Below are 15,014 nucleotides of genomic sequence, written 5' to 3'. Positions count from 1 at the left end.
TTCATAGGCGTTCATTATAGAAGTTCAAATATTTATTTAGGCACTTAAATCCAGTGTGACCCAAGAAAGACAAGGACAATATATATCTTCTGAGAATTTACAATGTGGAGGAACAGACAGGTGCTCAGCTAACCTAACAGATGAATCCAAAGGTATTTTGGAGATAATCACAAGGACTTTAGTTATAGGTTAGGTGTAGGGTAGGTATGATAGAGGCATCCAAGAATATAGTATTTTGCTTGACAAAATAACTGGGTATTTAATTAAAATCCATATGTAATTGCTGTGGTCTAAACTTTTTAGATTATGATCAGCATACCAATCACAGACTATATTAGTAATACATATGTTATAGAATAAACCTATACACACACACTCACCAACAAAAAATTAAGGTGAATTTTAAAAAATATACTGATGTTCTAATATTTTCTTCCTATGTGCCAAAGGGCCATATTAAAAACACGCCCAGGGCACATGGGTGGCTCAGTCAGTTAAGTGTCCGACTTCGGCTCAGGTCATGATCTCACGCGTCGGGCTCTGCGCTGACAGCTCAGAGCCTGGAGCCTGCTTCAGATTCTGTGTCTCCCTCTCTCTCTGTCCCTCCCCCACTTGTGCTCTCTCTCTCTCTCAGAAATAAAGATTAAAATAATTTAAAAACATGCCCCAGATTTGAAAGTTTTGGAGTGTGTGCCACTGGAGGCTACACAGAGAACACAGCAGAGAAGAGCAGAAGCGGCGTCCATTCAGGCGGGTGGCAGGCACCTGAGAAGGCTTATGGGGCACCCGGGGAGACAGATGTTTTGCCTGCTCTGTGTTAAATCACTGATAGGTTCCAAACAGCTGAGTATCAGCAGTTTCGTATGGCTCAACCTACTTAATCGATTCAGAAGATATCAACATCGGAAGGATTAGTTAGATTAGATGTCCCTGGGAGTGCATTTGGCTTGGGCAAATGGGTAGATGGGAGAGGAGTTCTGGAGATGAAAGAAGTGCTCTGTTTTGATGTGATAAAGAACAACTGTGTGTATCTTCCATGCGCAAAGTTAGCTCTGTTTTACCTCACTTCTAAATCTTACAACCATCTTCCATAGAAAAGACTAATATTTCCATTTTATAGGTAAGGAAACTGAGGCTGAGGTTAAATAATGTGCCAAAGTTGTCAACTAACAAAGCAAACCAGGATTCAATCCTATCAAGCTTAACTGTTCTTTCAAGCTGTTCATGAGCAGAAACTTGAAGCCTGTAAGCAGAGACCCCCTGGAAGGAGCAGGAAATGTGAGGAGCATGGAGCTCGGACTCCTGAGTCTGTGTTCACTGTTCTGAGTATAAATATACCTTATAAAGTTACATATTCTATCAAAGTTGGGAAAGAAGATTATATTATTTAATAAGCAGCTAGAACAGCACTATAGACAATACAGGAGAATAGGCTTATGACCTCAAGACAGGGAGGACTGAAGAGGCGCGACCCATAAAACAAAACAACAAATTCACCAACATTAAGTACGAATCTTGGGAACTGTAGGGAACTGTAAGGTACGGTACCATCAAGCATCATGGAGTAGAAGTCCTTCCTTTTTTCCTTCCCTTTTTAAACAACTAATTGGACATTCATAACCAAATGAAAGTACCTCAGCACCTTACACCAAGGGATCTGGGCATCCAAAAATAAGACCTCAGGAAGGGACACAGATTCAAGGGAGTTAGTGAACCCGGCACATCCCACTCACCAGGACTGGAAAAGAAACCCAGAGAGTCCGAACCCTGGTGGATCCCCACAGGCAAAACAGAATTTGCAGAAATCTAGTCCACCTGAGGGGAAGTTCAGCATGCCACTGGAACTGGGTAGAGATGAGTTTGGATGCAGAAAAGAAGGAACTTGCCAGAGCTGCTCCCCTCCCCAGGGAGACACGGCACGCTAAGTTGTTTGGCAGTAGCAGTAACAACCTCTCCAAAGTAGGTGGTAGCAAGCAAAAGCAAAGAGTGACTCCCCAGCTAAGCCAGTTACATGAGTTGTGGGTAAAGAAACATCTGTCTCCAACAGCACCCAGATTTCTGAGAAAGACTCCCCTCTGACTTGGGAAAGGAAAGATACTAGAATGTCAAAGGTCACTAAAGGAACGTGGTTCCTGCAGTCTGCTTCAGCATTTCTACAGGAAGTTACCCACAAACCCCTGGTAGTAACCCCCTCAAGGATCTTCCCTCAGGCCCACGGGCACCCTCAAGCCAAGCGCTAAACCCACACCTCTCCTAACTCTGCTGCCAGCTCCATGTGTGCCCTCCCAACTCCATCTAAGAGAGCAAGATCCAGTAAGCAGGGAGCATGCTCAGAAAATAGGCCACAGTTGGTGAGCAGGGAAATAACTACAAATTTTAGCTATTATACCACCTTCTGGGATACAGAAGAATGGTTTCTAACAGCTAGACTGGTGAACTATAAACCAAGAAATCATAAAAACTGAGAACGTATCTGCTATTTCAAATGGGAAAGCAGAAGTCCATAGCTACAAACAGTATTAAAAAATCAAGGAAATATGGCATCACGAAAAGAAACAAAGCTCAAAAGCATAAAACAATCTGATAAACAATCCAAAATTTCTCTTGTGAAGAAATTTAACAAGTTACAAGAAAACTCAAAAGACAATTCCAGGAAGTCAGGAATAAAATTAATGAACAAGAATTCTTTACAAAACAGACTGAACTTATAAAGAAGAACTAGGGGCGCCTGGGTGGCTTAGTTGGTTAAGCGTCCGGCTTTCACTTCGGTCATGATCTCGCGGTTCGCGGGTTCGAGCCCCGCGTCGGGCTCTGTGCTGACTGCCAGCTCAGAGCCTGGAGCCTATTTCAGAGTCTGTATCTCCCTCTCTCTCTGACCCTCCCCTGCTCACGCTGTCTCTCTCTCTCTCTCCCTCTCTCCTAGAAATAAATAAAAATATTAAAAAAAAAAAGAAAAGAAAGAAAGAAGAACTAAACAAATCCTGGACTGAAGAATTCAATGAATGAGATGAAGATGCAGTAGAGAGCATCCATAGCAGAGCAGAACACATGGAAGAGAAAGAAGTGCCTTGGAGAAGAGGAATACAGAAATAATACAGTTAGAAAAGGAATAGGAACTAGATTAAGAAAGAGTGAAGAAAGCCAACAAGAGCTATGAGATTCCACCACAAGGCCAAATATGTGAAGAATTAGGTTCCAGAAGAAGAGAGGAAAAGGGACAGAGAGTAAAGAAATCATAGCTGAGGGACGCCTGTGTGGTCAGTCAGTTAAACATCCGACCTTGGTTCAGGTCATGATCTCATGGTTCATGAATTCAAGCCCTGCATCAGGCTCTGAGCTGTCAGCACAGAGCTGAAGCCTGCCTTGGATTCTGAGTCTCCCTCTCTCTGTGGCCCTCCCCCACTTCTGCGCACATGCTCGCTTGCTCTCTCTCTCTCAGAAATAATAAATGAATAAACTTTTAAAAATAAAATAAATCATAGCTGAGAACCTCTCAAACCTGGGTAAGGACTTGAGCAAACAAAGTCCATGAATCTAATAGGACACCCTATGAACTTCATGCAAGACCTTCTCCAAGATATAATGAAACTGTCAAAACTTAATCATAAGTAATCTTAAAGGCAGCCAAGGGAAGAAGAAAAAAAAAGGTAACCTACCAAAAAAAACGCAAACCAAACCAAATGAGGCTATCAGTGGATTTCTCAGCAGAAACTCTACAGACCAGGAGACAGTGGAACGATATATTCAGAGTGAGGAAGGATAAAATTGCCAGCCAAGAATATTATGTCCAGTAAAGTTATCCTTCAGATATGAAGGAGAAATACAGACTTTCTCAGATAAACAAAAGCAGAGGGAGTTTAATCACTTGCTGTACAAGAAATGCTGAAAACAACTCTTCAAGCTGAAACAAAAAGATGCCAATCAGCAGTGTGAAAACATGTAAAAGCAAACAACACAATGGTAAAAATGGAAAATTTATTGTTTTAAAAAAATTTTTAATGTTTTCTTTATTTCTGAGAGAGAGCGAGCGATCGATCGAGCGAGCGAGCAGGGAAGGGTCAGAGAGAGAGGGAGATACAGAATCTGAAGCAGGCTCCAGGCTCTGAGCTGTCAGCACAGAGCCCAGCGTGGGGCTCGAACCCACAAACCGTGAGATCATGACCTGAGCCGAAGTCGGACGCTTAACCGACTGAGCCACCCAGGCGCCCCCAAAAATTTATAATCAAATATAGAAAACTCCAATTCTACAAAAGGATGCTGTATTACTCACTTAACTATCGTATAAAGGTTAAAGGAAAAGAACATTAACTATCACTCAGTGGTGAAAAGCTAAAAGCTAAATTCTGAGATTACAAACAGGACAAAGATGCCTACTTTTACCACTTTCATTCAACATAAAATTGGAAGTCCTAGCCACAGCCAATAGGCAAGAAAAAGAAATTAAAAGCATCCAAACTTATCCAATTTGGATAGAAGCAAAACTTTCACTCTTTGCAGATGACATACCAAATACAGAAAATCCTAAAGACCCAACCAAAAAATCTATTAGAACTAATGAAATAAACTTATAGAACTAATAAAAGCTGTAGAATATAAAAATTAAAGAAACAAGCTGAATTTCTATTAACTAATAACAAGCTATCAGAAAGAGAAATTAAGAAAACAATTTTATGTTACAAATACATCAACAAGAATAAAATATCTAGGAATAAATTTAACCATGGAGGTGAAAGACTTAGACTCTGAAAACTGTAAGACTGATAAAAGAAACTGAAGATGCCACAAATAAATGGAAAGATACATTATGCTCCTGGGAAGAATTAAAATGTTCATACTACCCAAAGCTATCTACAGATTCAATGCAATCCCATCAAAATACCAAAGACATTTTTCACACAACAAAGAATCCTAAAATTTGTATAGAACCACAAAAGACCCCAAATAGCCAAAGCAATCCTAAGAAAAAACAAAGCTGGAGGCATCACAATTCATGATTTCAAACCATACTGCAAAACTAGAGTAATTAAAGCAGTATGGTACAGCATAAAAAAGGACACACAGACCCATGGAACAGACTAGAAAGCCCAGAATTGAACCTTCATATACACAATCAGTTAATATTCAACAAAGGAGCCAAGAACCCTCAACAAGGAAAGGATAGTCTCTTCAACAAATGATGCTGTGAAAACTGAACACATGCAAAAAAGTAAAATTGGATCTCTATTTTAGACCACTCATAAAATTAATCTGAAATGGATTAAAGACGTAAACATAAAACCAGATACCATAAAACTTCTAGAAGAAAAGAGGGAAGTAGCTCCTTGACATTGGTCTTGGCAATGATTTCTTGGATATAACACTAAAGGCACAAGCAACAAAAGCAAAAATCAACAAATCAAAAATCAAAAGCTTCTGCACAACAAAAGAAACAACTGACATAATGAAAAGGCAACATACAGAATGGGAGAAAACTTTTGCAGAGGTAACATCCAAAATACAGAAAGAACTCCTATAACTCAATAGCAAAATAAAAATAACTGAAAAATGGACAAAGGAATTAAATAAGCATTTTTCCAAAGGAGACATGTGAATGGCCAGCAGTACATGAAAAGATTCTCAACATCACTAATCATCTAGGAACTGCAAATCGAAACCACAAGATATTACTTCACACTTGCCAGAAAAGCTATCATCAAGAAGACAAGAGATAACAAGTGCTGGCAAGGATGTGAAGAAAAGGAAATCCTTATGCACTGTTGGTCATGTACACTGGTTTATCCACTATGGTAAATAATATGGAAGTTCCTCAAAAAATTAAAAATAGACCTACCATATGATCCAGCAATTCCACTTCTGAGTACATACCCAGAGGAAACGAGAACAGGATATTGAAGCCCATATTCACTGCGGCATTACTCACAATAGCCAAGATATGGAAGCAACTTAAGTGCCCATCAACGTATGAATAGATAAAGATGTGATATATATACACAATAGAATATTATTTTGCCATGAGGAAGAAGGACATACTGCTTTTTGCAACAACATGGATGGACCTTGGGGACATTATGCTAAGTGAGATAAGTCAGAGAAAGACAAATACTGTATGATATCACTTATAAGTGGAATCTAAAGAAGCCAAACTTGTAAAAAGAGAGTGAAACTGGTTACCAGGGAGTGGGAGTTTGGGGAAAAGGGCAGATGATGTTTAAGGGTACAAACCTGCAATAAGTACTAAATAAGTCCTAGAGACTAAAGAACAGTATAGTGAAATAGATAATATTGTATTACAATCAACAATTTTGCTAAGCAAATAGATCTTAAATTCTTCAACCATTAAAAAGATACAGGGGCGGGGCGCCTGGGTGGCTTAGTCGGTTAAGCGTCCAACTTTCGCTTAGGTCATGATCTCACGGTTCGTGGGTTCGAGCCCCGCGTCGGGCTCTGTGCTGACTGCCAGCTCAGAGCCTGGAGCCTGTTTCAGTCTGTGACTCCCTCTCTCTCTGACCCTCCCCTGCTCACGCTGTCTCTCTCTCTCTCTCTCCTAGCAATAAATAAAACATTAAAAAAAAAAAAAAGATACAATAATAAGGCACGCCTGGGTGGCTCAGTCAGTTAAGTTTCCGACTTGGGCTCAGGTCATGATCTCACGGTTGGTGGATTCGAGCCCCACATCGGGCTCTGTGCTGACAGCAAAGGGCCTGGAGCCTGCTTTGGATTCTGTGTCTCCCTCTCTCTCTCTGGCCATCCCCTACTCATGCTTTATCTCTCAAAAATAAACAAACATTAAGAAAAAATTTTTAAGGTATAATTATGTGATATGATAGAGGTGCTAATTATCACTACACTGGCAATCATAATATAGAAATACTTATATCAACATTATTATATATCTTAAAATTATACAATGTCAATTATCAAATACATTTTTAACAACAAAAAGAAAGTCTTGGTTCCTCAAAAGATAACATAAGGAGTAAAAATGCAGGCCACAGACTGGAAGAAGATATTTGCAATGTGTATAACTCTTACAAGATTACAACAGAGGAAATCCCCCACAAACCAATAAAGAAAAAGACAACACCACAGAATGAGTAAAAGACCTGACCAGTTTTTCTCCAAGAGGGAATCTAAATAGGTAATAAGCATAGGCAATGGTATTTAACATATTTAGTAATCCCGGTAATGCAAATCAAAACCATGATGACATAGTTTTCATCCATACCAGATGGCAAAAAACTGAAGTCTGACAATACCAAGTATCAACAAGGTGTGGAGCAATGCAAGCACTCACATTACCTTGAGGGTTACACAGTAAAATCACTTTGGAAAATATCTTGGCAAAATCTGTGAGTGTTAAAGATATTCTTACTGATTACCCAGTAACTGCAGTACGTGCCCTAGAGAAATGAATGTTTGTAACCAGAGATGTTTAAAAATGTTCACAGCTTCATTGTTGAACATCCCAAACTTAAAAAAAAATTTAACCATCAACAGGTCAATTATAATATATTCATAAACATTCAAATTGCCTTATAGTGAAAAGTAGTGAACTAGAGTTGCAGATCAGTATGACTCTCAATATACAGTAAAAGAAGACAACAGGATACATACAATATAACTAATCAGAAAGTTCAAAAACAAAGCACTTTTTTAGGGCTGCACCTGTAAGAGTAGAAACTACAAAGATAGGCAACATAATACAATCATGGAGGGGACAGCTCTGGGGTGCTGCTACTCTCCTTATCTTGCTAGAACTCATCCAATTATTTCCTTTCTAACCATCAAGCTGCATAATTTGTATCTACTTTTATAAATTCAATTCATGAAAATAATTTCTAAAAATTCCAGGTAGATTAAAAATCTGATTGTGAAAACAAAAGTTAAAGACAGAAAATAATACATTTGTGAACTAAGGATTGAGAAGGATTTCTTAAAGTCATAAAAAAAGATTGATAAATTCCGTATTAAAAGGAAAAACATGTATATAAAAAACACAAACCGAAAAGCTAAACCCAGACTGGGAAAAGATCTTGGCAGTGCTTGTAACTGCCAAAGGATTAGTATGCAGAATAACTTCAATAAAGAGAAGCCTCTCCCTAAAAAATTTTAAATGGGCAAAAGAAATGAACAGGCAATAAACAAAAGAGGAAACCCAAATGCCAATTAAATATACAAAAAGATGCTCACATGGCCTTACCAAGAAATCAGAGAAATGCATATTAAAATTATACTAACCCACCATTTCATGCCCATCTGACTGGCCACAATCTTAAAGTCTGACCAGGTCAAGGGTTGTAAGCATAAAAAGCATATTCTGTTGATGGGGAAAAAACAAAAACAAAAACAAAAAAAAACCCTGGCAAAACCACTTTGCAGAGCAAAGGGAAAATCTCCTGCAGTAGCACAAAGCTGGTCTGACCCAGTATCCTACTCTTGAAATGTATTCTGGAGAAACTCCCATGACAGATATGTTCTGCAGCCATATTCATTCTATTGACAAACTGGGTGAAAACATGAACTCCACTGAAAGGAAAACTTAATTGTAGCAAATATACATGGAATCTATATAGCTATTAAAATCAATAAACTAGAGTTTTATATGTATTAATGTGGGTTTCAAAATATTGAGAGAAAAAAGCAAATTGTAGAGAGATACACAGAAAAACACTATATTAATTTATGGACACAATGTAGTAAAAGAATGAAAAACAAGCAAAGGAATGTTGTCAGGGTGGAAGTAAGTTGGAGAGAATACATAGGGGCTTCAATGATATTTTACGTTTTACTTCTTATATTAGGTGTAAGTTCTCTATAAATTCCTGAAATATTTTATATAAGTATCATGCAACTTCTTACCTTGTGTCGGCAAATGGTTTTTCTTGTATTTTTCTACCTGGGTTCCTGAAGAAATTTGACTCTTTTGTAATCGAACTGATGAATTCTATAGTAGGAGATAATTTTGAATATAAAATTAGTGCTAGTCCACATATTAGTACAATCAGTGAAACTAAAACTCAGCTTGCAAGGAGAATGGCTTAAGTCTGTTTGTTTATGTTGCTTTCATTTATCATCACTACAGGTCAGAGTGAACATGCTATTAGAGGGGCACCTGGGTGGCTCAGTCAGTTAAGCGTCCAACTTCGACTCAGGTCATCACCTTGTGGTTTGTGGTTTTGAGACCTGCGTCAGGCTCTGTGCTGACAGCTCAGAGCCTGGAGCCTGTCTTCGGATTCTGTATCTCCGTCTCTCTCTGAACCCTCCCCTGCTTGCACTGTCTCTCAAAAACAAATTAAAAAACAAACAAACAAACAAAAAACCAAGCTGTTAGGAATGAACTATACACACAACACACACCCATCTTTGGAAATACAGATGGCCCTAAACAACAAAAATCCATGTATAACTTCCAACTCCCTCAAAATTTGACAACTAATAGCTGAATGTTGACTACAAGCCTTACTAACAATAGAAACAGCAGATTAGCACATATTTTGTATGTCATATGTAGTATATACCATATTCTTTTTTTTTTTTTTTTTAAGTAGGCGCCATATCCAGTATGGAACCCAATGTGGGGCTTGAACTCATGACCTGAGATCAAGAGTCAGATGCTTAACTGAGTGAGCCACCCAAGTGCCCCTATGTATTGTATTCTTGCAATAAAGTAAGCTAGAGAAAAGAAAATGTTATTAAGAAAATCATTCGGGGGGCACCTGAGTGGCTCAGTCGGTCAAGCCTCCAACTTCGGCTCAGATAATGATCTCCCGGTTCATGGGTTGAAGCCCCACGTCAGTCTCACAGTTGTCAGTGCTGAGCCCTTCAAATCCTCTGTCCCCCTCTCTGTCTGTCCTACCCCTGCTTGCGCTCTCTCAAAAATAAATAAAATGTTTAAAAAATAAATAAAAGTTTTTAAAACTTTAAAAACTTAAAAAAAAATCATACGTAAGAGAAAATCTATTTACAGTGCCACACTGTATTTATTGAAAAAATTGTGTGCAAGTGGACCCACACAGTTCACACCCATGTTGCTCAAGGGTCAACTGTATATTCATTCTTCAAGTGAGGGCATAACAGGTAACATCAAAGGATTCTATAACTGTTACCAGATTAGCCAAAGAAGGCAGTTACTCCTCAACATCTGCAAAACCCCCAAATCTCTGCCTCTCCTGTGAACACGTCCCCCGCCATCTTGCTCTCACTCTGAGCCTCGTGAACACTTTCCTCACCATCTTGCTCTCACTTTGAGCCCTAGCTCCTCACTGAGATGGCTCCCCACTGCCTCCTCCTAGGGATGGAAGTTTCACACCCTCAGAATTCACATCCCTAGGTTTAGAGGCAGGGTAGAGGTAGGTCTTCCTTGCTCCCCATCCCTGAGTCCAACCAAACCTCTCTCCTGCCTAACCAGTTCTGTGTCTCACATCCACAGCTCAGTCAGCAAGTACTCACCCGGCCAGGGGACACCTCCAGCGCCTTAGCTTCAGTTTCCTAACCGCCTCTACCCTACCTCAGCCATGCACGCCAATGGACAAACTCTACAACTAGACATCATCGATATCTGCAATTATCAAGAACTGTAAAAATCTCAATTTCAACGCCTTTGAATCTAGAATGTGGGGAATTCTACAAAATAGCCTGGTCTACTCAAAAAGCCAACGCCATTTAATAAAATGCTATAGTATTCTGGGGTAAGATGTCACGATTTCTGCAATTAGCTTCAAACGGTGCAGCAAAACACATATACACAAGTGGTTAAATGTTAACAATGATTGAATCTAGGGGACTATTCAGATGTTCATCCTACTTTTCTTTCAAATGTCTCTATTTGGGGAAGCTGTTATAATAAAAGATTTGGGGAGGTAGGGAAAACCACATTTTCTTCTCACTCTGTATCTATTTCATTCCTCTAATACCCTAAACTCCACCAATGCTCACAGGCCCACATACAGGGTCCTACAATTCATTGATCCATATAGATTTTCTATGTCCCTCAAAACCTTATAGCCTTATGCAGCTTAAACAAGGCTTCACTGCAGTGACTCTGGCTGCATATACTGCTGACTTCCATGCCTTTCACTCACTTTGTGGTATTCACCTGGATCCCACACTTCTAAAATGTAACTCCACCACCTTACAACCAAAATGCTGAACAAGAAAATAATGCAAACGATTCTCATCTGGAATATATGATCTCTAACCTACATGGGCTCCCAAAGCAGCCCAGGAATCAGACCACACTTCCTTAATCCCTTTGCTTTTCACTCTCCTTCTCTCATCTCCCCAAACCTCCTACCTCTTCACTCTCAGCTGGTGACCAAGCTTCCCACTTCACTGACAATGTTAGCATTAGGAGGGAGCTTCCTACCAGGAGATGCCACACATTGAGCCTGGGGTCCATGCCTGCACCCTTCTGCTACCAGCCACATGTTGTCTATGCTTCTGGCCAAGGCCAGACCCTCCCTCCATTCCCGAAATCCCCCCTTCTCTCATTTATGAATGCTGCGTGAACAATGCTCCCACCTTCTCCTGCATTGGCATTTTCCTCTTTGCTGAATCAATTCTATCAATAGAGAAACACTTCTTAATTTTCCCATTTAAAAACAAACAACTTTCCCTACAGCCACTACCCCTTCTCTTTCCATTAAGTGCAAAATGTCTCCACAAAGTTCTTATTCTCTGTCTGAAACTTTTCATTCTCTCTTATCTAGTCAGGCTTTTATCTTCCACACATTCCTACATGGTAAATCCAATGACCAATTTTCAGCCCTCATCTGACGTAGCAGCAGCTTTCATATCACTGGCCATTCTCTCCTCTGAGAACTGCTATCTTTACTTGGCTCTCAGGACAGCACACTGGCCTCCTTCACTCCATCCTCTCTGGTTGACAACTTTTCTCCCCTCCCACCCCCCCACGCCCCACCTTCTCACACTCTGGCTCAGTACGTGGATCTCTTCACTACCCACACTTTCACACTCAGTGAATTCTGCCAGCCCAAAGCTTTACCACACATCCTGATGACCCCTAAACTTCTAGCTCCAACCTGACCTTCTAATACGTGCATAACTGCCCAGTTAACATCTCTACCTGAGGGCTAACAGGCATTTCAAACTAACCCCATCTAAACCCGAGACCCTAATATCCACGCTCCCAAGAAATACATGCTCTTTTCTTGTGGTTTCTTACAATAAATGGAAACTCTATTATGCCAAACCACTACACTAAACTTGGAAGCCATTCTTNAGAGAGATAGAGAGTATGTCCCAAGCAGGCTTCGCACTGTCAGCATAGAGCCCGATGCAGGGCTCAAACTCACAAAACTGTGAGATCATGACCTGAGCCAAAACCAGAGGCCGGATGCTGAACTGACGGAGCCACCCAAGCACCCCACTGGAAGCCATTCTCGACTCCTTCCTTGCTGTTACACCCAAGAACCAGTTTATCAATAAATTCTGTCCACTTCTCAGCCCTCCACTGCCACTCGCACAGTCTTAAGCCCCTGTCATCTCTGGTGTGAATTACCGTAAAATCTCCTAATTGGTATTCCTAATTGTGCCTATACCCCTCTCCTCCCCATTCAGTCTCCAGTCAGGAGCAGACAGAGTGAACTTACTAAAATAAAGGATCAGGCTCCCTCTTCAACCATAGCCCTCCACAGCTCGCCTTCTCACTCAGAGGAAATACCCAAGTGCTTACAGGAATTGACTAAGGCCTAATGACCTCTGTACCCACCTCCCTCCACCACATCTCTGATCACGTCCCCTACCACCTCCCCACCTCCTCTGCTCCGGCTCTATAAATTTGAGGGCTCAAATATTTCACATCTCCCTGACATGATGAAACTGGCTCCACACCTACCATGGACCCATCTTTTTTTGTAGCAGTCACACATGGACCCATCCTGATGCTGCTCTCTGTAGCTTCTGCTTTCTTCCAGGCGTCTAATCGGAATCTTTCCATCACTTTTATTTCTTCCCTGAGGTCTGTGTTCTCTCTGACCAACATTTCTATTTGGCTTCTAAGACGGCCATGTGTACTTGACCATTTTGCTTCCTTTCTTTTCAAATCTTCCTGTAAATCTGCTATCTGCTGTTTCAAAGCCTCTCAAAAAAAAAAATTACTAGAATTAAAATAACACAATAGAAGAAAAGAGATACATCATCAAAACATAAGTGCTGCCCTAGCACAGAGAGCAGAAAAGGAAAGGCTTGGTCAATCACATTTCAAAAACATCAAGTTTTTCAAGAAAGGGAATGGAGTTGAGAGTAAAGACTCACCTCATACCATCAACAAAACTGATTCCAGAAGGAAGAAGGCACCACTAAGGAGTTCACTGCAATAACACTGCCATGAGGTACCAAAGGTCTACACTAAGCTATTAACTGAAATAGAAAGATAAATGGGGGATTATTTGGTAAAGAAAAAATTAATAGGAATTTACGACTAAATGAAGGAAGAGCTGAGGTAAAGGGATGAATAAAAGATTCAAAGTCACCAGCCCTGAAAGCAGATTCTGTTTGGAACTTATAAGTGGATTTTAAGAAAATGATTGGTTTCAGATGGACTAAATGACATCTGTGAAGAAACTCCTAGAAATGTCTACAAGCAATTTGCAATTGTACAAATAAAACTCAAGACTAATGTCAAAACTAAGGAAAAATCCGTCACCTACAGGGCTTATGTGGGTGCATGATATGGGGAGCGCCTGAGAGCTGAGGCAAGGCAAACCGGCAGAAGCAAAATCTCATTGCCTACCACCTGAGGACTCACCTGATGTGAGCCTGAAGGCAGAGAGGAGCCCTAAAGAGCTTGTTAATATGCATGCAAACCTTGATATCCATCCACTCTCATGTAAGCCTCACAACTGCCAACAAAGCAGCCAGGTGACAGGAAGAGACTCAGGCTCAAAGGACCTCCCTTGGCACACTGGGGGGTGGGGGGAGGGGTCACATCATAGACAGCATGGACTTTGGGTTCAGGTGAGATCAAGGCTCAAATCCCAGTTACGTGCCTTGAAAGCTCTTGAAACAAGGTCATTAACCTCCCTAAACATCAGCCTCCATATTTATAAAATTGTGGAGTATAATTAATAAATGTGTAATTTCTTTTTTTTTTTTTTTTAAAACTTATTTTATTTTATTTTATTTTTTTTTTGTTTTAAATGTTTTTTATTTATTTCTAGGAGAGAGAGAGAGAGAGAGACAGCGTGAGCAGGGGAGGGTCAGAGAGAGAGGGAGTCACAGACTGAAACAGGCTCCAGGCTCTGAGCTGGCAGTCAGCACAGAGCCCGACGCGGGGCTCGAACCCACGAACCGCGAGATCATGACCTAAGCGAAAGTCGGACGCTTAACCGACTAAGCCACCCAGGCGCCCCATAAATGTGTAATTTCTAAAAGATAAGCATTGCTATCAGCAGGCAGAGATTTATTAATACTAACATGGTAACATATATGTCTAAATAGGTTAAGGATTTAGGCAAATAAGCTGAGCAGAGAAAGACAAACACTGTATAGTATCACATATATGTAGAATCTTAGAGGAAAAAAAGGAAAAAAAATCAATTTCGTAGCAACAACAGAGTGGTGGCTGCCAGAGGCTGGGGGAAACAGAAATGAGGAGATCAAGGTCAAAGGACACAAATCCTCAGTTATAAGAGGAGTATGTTTTAAGGAGCAGAATACAACACGGTGACTCTGTGTACACTGAGAGCCAACGTCATTGCTGAGAGCAATTCTTAAGCATTCTCAGCACGCACGCGCGCACACACACACGCACACAGAGTTAACTATGTAAGGTGACGGATGTGTTAATTATCTTGATCTTGCTAATTATTCCACAACGTATATGCATATAAAATCATCACACTGTACATTTTAAATATATACACATATTTTTCAGTTACTCCTCAATAAAGTTAAAAAAGAATTCAACAGCAATTACCATTTCTAAAATACCTCGTCAGGTACTGTGCTGGGTCCTTGGACACAAAGAAACCCAAGACTGCAGGGAGAACTGT

At 40.3% G+C, this 15,014-nt stretch overlaps 1 protein-coding gene across 4 annotated transcripts in view; it reads right to left on the bottom strand.

Moving 5' to 3' along the window:
• The window catches only part of CPAP (centrosome assembly and centriole elongation protein), a 68,252-nt gene that overhangs the window by 9,239 nt on the left and 43,999 nt on the right, over positions 1-15,014 (bottom strand). For all 4 annotated transcript variants that reach the window (XM_077774733.1, XM_077774732.1, XM_077774734.1 and 1 more), the window contains 2 exons: positions 12,857-13,099; positions 8,860-8,944 (listed from right to left, as the gene is read on the bottom strand). In XM_077774733.1, the coding sequence (XP_077630859.1) occupies positions 8,860-8,944; positions 12,857-13,099 (328 nt within the window). The remainder of the gene's footprint in view (positions 1-8,859; positions 8,945-12,856; positions 13,100-15,014) is intronic.

Source organism: Crocuta crocuta, unplaced genomic scaffold (assembly GCF_008692635.1).
Source record: "Crocuta crocuta isolate KB4526 unplaced genomic scaffold, BGI_CrCroc_1.0 scaffold277, whole genome shotgun sequence".
Classification (NCBI taxonomy): domain Eukaryota; kingdom Metazoa; phylum Chordata; class Mammalia; order Carnivora; family Hyaenidae; genus Crocuta; species Crocuta crocuta.
This window is presented reverse-complemented; position numbering and strand designations above follow the sequence as displayed.